At 34.8% G+C, this 7,185-nt stretch overlaps 2 protein-coding genes across 3 annotated transcripts in view; both read right to left on the bottom strand.

Annotated features, from left to right (window-relative positions):
* LOC110425938 (NagB/RpiA/CoA transferase-like superfamily protein) overlaps positions 1-2,309 on the bottom strand; it is a 4,761-nt gene extending 2,452 nt beyond the window's left edge. The window contains exons 1-2 of one of the 2 annotated variants that reach the window (XM_021441023.2): positions 1,720-2,309; positions 135-269 (exon numbers count right to left, since the gene is read on the bottom strand). In XM_021441023.2, coding sequence (XP_021296698.1) covers positions 135-269; positions 1,720-2,170 — 586 coding nt within the window. In that variant the 5' untranslated portion in view covers positions 2,171-2,309. The remainder of the gene's footprint in view (positions 1-134; positions 270-1,719) is intronic. The other variant, XM_021441022.2, reaches the window with a different exon arrangement.
* A 477-nt stretch (positions 2,310-2,786) lies between these two features.
* On the bottom strand, positions 2,787-5,717 carry LOC110425710 (cyclin-B1-2-like). The gene is made up of 4 exons (XM_021440680.1): positions 5,513-5,717; positions 5,133-5,233; positions 3,801-3,892; positions 2,787-3,103 (listed from the first exon to the last, which is right to left on the bottom strand). Exons 1-4 carry the CDS (start codon positions 5,636-5,638, stop codon positions 3,003-3,005), a joined length of 420 nt encoding a protein of 139 aa, XP_021296355.1. The 5' UTR covers positions 5,639-5,717; the 3' UTR covers positions 2,787-3,002.
* Between the last annotated feature and the right edge of the window lie 1,468 nt (positions 5,718-7,185).

Below are 7,185 nucleotides of genomic sequence, written 5' to 3'. Positions count from 1 at the left end.
TTTGGAAAAAGGTAAATTGCACAAGATAACACAAATAACTCTAACAAAGACAACAATAAGCTCATTTGATGTAAGAGAAATCATTTAACAAAGCTCATGGGCATCAAAAACAAAAAGTAAGTACCAATATGTACCTTTTGCAGCAGCCTTGGCAGCTCGTTGAGCCTCTTGCAGTGCACGTCTTTCAGCTTTAGAAGTTTTCTCTTTCAATGGCTTGGACCTAGCAGGTCGATCATTCTGCACTTCAACTGCTGCTCCACCAGACTTTTCTGCAGTCAATTTTTCCTTTTCAGCATGTAAATGCTTCATTGCACAGGTCTTTAGAATGACAAAGCAAGACACTAAATACATCCAACCATACACAACTTAAAAGAGTTTCAATTTCTATTGACCCCACATGAAACGTTTTTCCATTCTTCCACATAAGAGATCCATTTCCCTCCATGGATAATATAATGTTGCCACTAACTACCTTTCAGTTGACGTTCCCCCAAAAAACTCACCCTAAGAAGGAAAGAAAATACAAAACAACAAAAAATGTGATAAAACTATCTCATGAAAATAGTTCATACTTATTTTCTAATCAAACTCTGTTGATAGTTCTGCTTAGCAGCTAGGAGTTTAGCATGAAAGCTCTCTCTCTTTCAGCATGTGAAGCTATTACTGCATTGTGGTTAAGGAGAAAAAGTCTATGTCATCTGGACTCAAGATCTGGTGTCAACTATGAGCATGTATCCAAAACGAATATGCTGCACTTGTCAACTTTTTGCTATTGAAATTTACAATTACCAAGAACTGTCAGAATTGGCTATGTTAGTTAAAGTGAAGAATCCATGCAACTTAGGAAATAAGTCAAATTAACAGGTTCCACAAAAACCATCTAAACGGAACCCATGAATTTACCAAGTACGAAAATAAGAACACCAATAACCCGTGAATCAATCAATATACAAAACACCAACAACCCGTGAATTAATCAATATACACTACAATTAAAGCTTAACAGTACATAAGACAAAAGGCTAAGCTGTTAATCACTTATTCACACATAACAAAGCTACTCCTCTCCTGACGAGTAAGTGAGTCAAGCCAGCTTGCAAGCCATTTAAGCTCTCAGAAAACACTTTAACTTGACTTGATTGCTGTCAAGGTGAAGTAGTCAATTGACCCACATTTGAGTATCTTAAAACTTGGTTCAAGCAGCTTGCAACCTAATGAAACCTTTTAGAGTTTTCTTTTTTTCTTTATATATCTTTAATATAATTTCTATAAAATATGCATTACATTATTTAAAGAAATTGAGCCTCATTTCGCTTAACTGAGTCAAGGTCAAGCAGTTTGATTTTTTTTCTCGTGCCAAGCTTAGGTTTGGAAATCAAAACTCAATCTAGCTGTAGTCCAGCTTCAAGCCCTGACTCTCCAGCTTGAAATTTTCTACTTTATCGACTTGACTCAGTTCAATTAGAATTTAGAACCCTCCTACCCAGCCATTCCCAATTCCTTATATACAGAGAATTCAACTACGCGAAAATGCCAAAATCTTTAAAATTTTCGTATTTTATTATTGTCAATATACATCATTAACAAAATTTAAATTACTTCATACTTTCCCACAAAGAACAATGATCAAAAGAAAATTTCCAGAACTTTTCAGCTTCTTTATTAAATTAACATTAGAAATAAGATAATTTTCACTTAAAGAGAAAAAATTATCGTTACCAGAAATTCCTGGAGGCAAATTGACCACCGACACAGTGGTAAGCTCACTCGCGGGTACACTACTCGCTTTGACGCCTGGAAAAGACGATGGCGATTTTCCGGAAACAATCCTACGGCCAGGCGAGAACGATGATACGTCATCGTTTTCCTGAGGAACGGTTACTGTTCGAGCGGAGTACGAGAATGACGTCGTTGGGGAAGTAGCTTGCAGAGCCGCACGGAGGAGGGTGTCGGAGTGGTGACGAGGCGGAGGGATCATGACAGGGGAGAGGGAGTTACCGGAGGGAGAGTTGTCGTTTACCGGAGGGGAAGAAGGAGAGGAGGATTGGATCGGATCGTGGAGACGCGGAGGATCCGAGATGGAACGGTCGGGTGGTGGTGGTTGGGTGAAAAACCCGACTTGACGGACCTTGGGGTCGCTGACTGTTCGAGCGGAGCGGCGAGAGTCCATCTGGTTGAAGGGAGTGTTTGGTTCGAGGGAAATTTAAGGGGGATTCATGATTTTCTCGGGAAAATATTGCTTGTTAGGGTTTTTATGGAAAGAGCTATGAAGGGAGCATGCGCGGAAACAGTAAGAACAAAAACAATTTTGTTTCCTTTTATTATTGTATACTGTTTTTCTCTTCCCTTATTTGTCTTTTTTGTTCTTTTATCTCAAACCTTTTTTCCTTTATCGGACTTTCTTTGTTGGCTATAAAACCATTTTCTTTTTCCAATAATCACATTTTTTGAACCATGAAAATTTGTTTAGAGAAGGAATATCATAAATTATGTTTAATTTATGTGCAAAATTTGTTTTTGCCCATAATTAATTTCAAATATTTTTATCTAATTAACCCTATCAAATGTCTGGCAATTCCTAACCTAAGTAAAGAAACAGCCTAAGACAGTGCTGACTGCTACATAATAACCCTCCGATAGGCAAAGAGCTGCTAAATACAAACGGCAGGAAGGCAAAAAACACATAAATTTCCTTCCTGCCTTTCAATCAGTTTCCAATCTGATAGACTAATACCACCAACTAAAATTGGATGCTTTGCCAACTATTGTAAATCAAAACAAAGAAATAGCCAAGAGCAAAAGATTTAGAATTTTAATAGCATCCGTGATGCCAAATGTTAATTCATACTTGGGACAACTGCATACAACAAAGGGTCTGAATGAGGTAAAGCAACACATCATACTATATCTTCAATCCTTGAGTTGGCTATTATAATAAAATCCATCAACAATCATTCAGTACTGACATTCCCTTTGTGATACACTCAAGCAGTGATTCAAAATCATATAAAACTAGGGCAGAGTGGTCCCTTGGATAGGCCAAGGCGAACTTCCATGCTATGGTGCAAGTCAAGTGGCCGCAGAGTCTCAGACTCTCGAGGATCTGCAACCAGCAACAAAAATTTTATATTACTGCTAAGCACAATGTTATTGGCAAACAACAAGCACTATTAACAATTTGCAAGTAAGCACACTGCTATTAAGACGTCTGGCTCAATCAACAGAATGATTAGTAGTGCAGAAAGTGAAAACCACTTTCATAAGAAATTTACAAAACCAGCAGAAAAAAGTATCTGAATTTTCCTATAGATGATATATATAAATTGAGCAGAGTTTTTTTTTCTTTTCTCAGAAAAAGGGGTAGACTGATTTATTTCTTTCAATCTCTAAAAGCTCTGCTTAGGAGTCAAGGAGTTTAAGGCAAATGACAATACAAAATGTAGGATAAAGAAAAGGACCATGAACGCTTATTCTGCCCCTAAATAGCTACTAGATCACAATTCACCATGTCATCCATACTTAATAAAAACCTAACAACATGGAAAGGAAAAGGAACTACCAAAGTAACACAACTCCAAACATGACACTGAACTAACCTTCCTCAAGCCTTTCACTGATGGACAGTAACCATGAGTAATGCAGGTAGTGGCTTGAAAAGATTAACAAGTAATATACAACGATATTGACCAATAGTATTTTTAAATAGAAAGTTCAAGCAAACAGAATCAAGGGACAAATCTGTACAACGAAATTCAAAAGTTAAAAAATTATTGTTTTGTATTTAGAGTGCATTGTTATACCATTCAGATAATCCTCAAATCCAAAATCATCTAAAGTTCCTGTCAATGCTTCCAACCCCAGCATCGAAGATGGGAGCAACGGCCTCTGAAACCTGCAAAATTTTCAAAGACCACCCATAAAAGCAATTTAGCACTGAGTTCTTAATCTGATTCTTGCAACTCTAAAGTATCATACACCAACTAAATCCAGGTAGATCATAGCCCAATCTAGGGGAAATTAGCTGCATGAATCACTTTTCTACTAATCTGCCCAGTCCATAGCCAAGCTATCTCCAAAACCATTAAAGATCAAGTGTATTTACTGTTTCAATGCACACTACAACATATACAGCTTCATAAGTGAAATAATAAGAGAAGTAGATAGCATGGAACGACACTTGCTAGATTGTCTGCATAAAAACACATATGATGAAGGCCGTTAAAGTCAGTGAACCAAAATAATGAAACACATATACTGCTATATGAGCAGCGTTCTTGATATTCTTCCTATTTCAAATAGACGCCAGCCCATCTTCATAAAAAAAATTTCCAACAACCTACAACCATTAATAATGACAGAAATTCGGGTGGCTCAACCGTTTTCTAGATTTTGGATATAACTAGTAGATCAGTACTTCAATACAAACCTTCTCTTTGTCATTTAGTCAAAATCCTTAAGCCTTGTTGGTCTCTCAAACAAAGTACATTTACAAAAAAGCGAAAAAAAAAAAAGCAAATGCTCCCACTCGTTTCTCACAAAAACCAGTTTTTGATTAAAAAAAAATGATTTTGTCAATCACAATCTCTTTGCAAACAATTCGAAGAATCAACTAACCAAAAGGTTCTCTCAAAAAAAGAAAGAAACCAAACCCTGAATACCTCAATAGTCTCCATCTTCTTTTATACCCTATTCATTCATGCAAATTGTTTTTTCCTTCCACACAAAAACCTCCCATTCACCACACAGCCCATAAGATCCTTCAGTTAGCGTCTAAAACAAAAGAGAACAAGAGAATCCTTAAACTACAGTTCATTTAAATGTATGTCTAATCCTTCTGTACAAGTACCCCAAAATAAAAGAGAACAAGATAATCACTAGCAGCAGATCTTGTGTGCATGCGTGTGTGTGTGTATTCCCTAAACCCTTACAAGCTAGAGAAAAAGTCCCTTTTAGACCATTAATCTCAACATTTACGCTATGTAATCCAACAATGGTCTAAAAGGGACTGCATTATAATTGAATCACAGAACACAAAATCCAATATTCAGACTTCACTAAGCATTAACAGCCAAAAATCCAGCTTAAAAAGGAGCAGTAATTAGTCATAAACATCCAAAGGCTAAAGATCATACCGCGACAGAATTTGCCTATCGAGATCCATTTTGAGCGGCAATGCTGTCCCATAAGTATTAGCCAGGACTTTTCTCCTCATCTCCTCTTGCGTTTTCTTCGCCTAAAAAAAAAATACCCGCATAAACTGCTTCAAAACCGAATTCAAAATTATAAAACACTAAAAACCTATCTTTCTTTTTCAGTAACAGAAAACCCCTAAAACTAATTTTTCCAATTCTTCTGTAGTAATACAACCATTTTGCGTGTGCGTTTGTTTTCTAAGCAGTGAATCAATGATTACAAATTTCCTTATTTTCTTGGATTTTCTCGTAAACCAAAACGGAGGATATTTTCTAAAACAATAAAAAAAAAAGACAAAAGAAGGTGAGGGACGGATTACAGATTCGTAAGCAGATTGGAGAGGGTGAGATCCGACGAGGTCACTCTTAACGCCTTGGAGGCCGAATCGAAGCGCGTCGTTTTGTACTCCTCCGATTTCGTGCTGAATCGTCTTCGGTGCCTCCATTTTTCACTTTTCTCCGTCTCTTCTTTCTTTTTCTCTGTGTCTTCTTTGGGAGTTTTATAGACTAGTGTGTACGAAGTGTCTTCGCAAGCAAGAAAAGGCGAAAATGAACTGCTAAATTAACTGATTAACGATGTCGTATCGATTCCTTTAGCATTAGCTCAATGGCGTCGTCACTAGCAAGATTATAAATCAAGCCAACAAGAATCCAAGTCAAGCCCAACAGTGGTTCTGGGTTGGACTTCAGGAAAAACCAGAGAAAGACCCAGACCCACCTCAATGGATTTTAACGAGTGTTTAATAACAAAAATAATCCCAAATCTCTATAGGCAAATGAGTAATAACCAGACCAATCAAAGGAATTTAGAAAAATTCAACAATGTCCTCTTTGACACGTGTCATGTAGAAGTGGAGACAGCTTATAAACCGTACTTGCTTGGTTGAGTTTTATATGATGTTATAAATATTACTACTTTTTACTTTTTGTGCTTAATTGGACACTTTTGGAACTTAATTACAAGTATTCAAATAAAAAAAATATGTATTTTTAAGTTCCTTCCTAATATATGCCAAAATATCAATCTAAAGGCTGAGCTACTTACTAAGCTTATATGGCCAAACTTGCCCTTAGATTTTTAAAATCTAAAATTATTATTTTATTGATAAATAATAAAATTAAATAAAATAATTTTTTTAAAGAGTTTCTTTGTCAAATCTTAAAACATTAAAAAGTTACAAAAACATTAATATAAAATATTTTTGTTGTTTTAATAATAAAATATTATATAAAATATAAAATGGACAAGTTGGATAAAATTTGGGCTTAATTTTTAAGATGTTGTTATGATGCAACTCGACCCTCGCATGACACATTCACAAATTTACATAACAATGCCTATAATATCACGAGATCAAATTTTCAATTTAAAAAATATATTTATTAAATAGAAAAAAACTCTTATTTATAAATTTAAGACTTATCATATTTTCATTAATGTGAAATACATAACATTTTACTTAGCATTCATTGCACTAGCTTTTTCACCAATAGAAAAATAAAATCTATTTTAGTTTTGACCTATGTCGACCTTGTGTATCTTTTATGGAGATCCCATGTTTATGAAAAATTAAGTAAGCTTGATAATACCACTTGTTACATATTTATATTTTTAATCTAAAATACATACTTATTAAGTAAAGAAAGACCTTTACTTATAAGTCCTAAGTAAAGAAAGACCCTTACTTATAAATCCAAAATCTATTCTTTTTTGACTGGTATGAGATTATGAAAAAAAAAATTATGATATAGAGTTGAGATTATAGTTTAACATTTGTAATATTTTAAAGTAATGAATTTAACTTGATTAAGATAGTTAAATATATAGTTAATTATAAAAAAATTATAGAGTTTTGAATTTTAAAGTAAAAATGTGAGTTTAAAAATAAAAAATACATAAAATTAGTGAGAATATTATCCCCTAAAATTTCTAAAACCTTAACTTAGGTCATTTGTCACGGGGCGATACTTAAGACCACCTTCCGTGCGGCCT

This window comes from Theobroma umbraticum, unplaced genomic scaffold (genome assembly GCF_002168275.2).
Source record: "Theobroma umbraticum cultivar Fairchild unplaced genomic scaffold, ASM216827v3 scaffold_12.1, whole genome shotgun sequence".
NCBI classification, from domain to species: Eukaryota; Viridiplantae; Streptophyta; class Magnoliopsida; order Malvales; family Malvaceae; genus Theobroma; species Theobroma umbraticum.
This window is presented reverse-complemented; position numbering and strand designations above follow the sequence as displayed.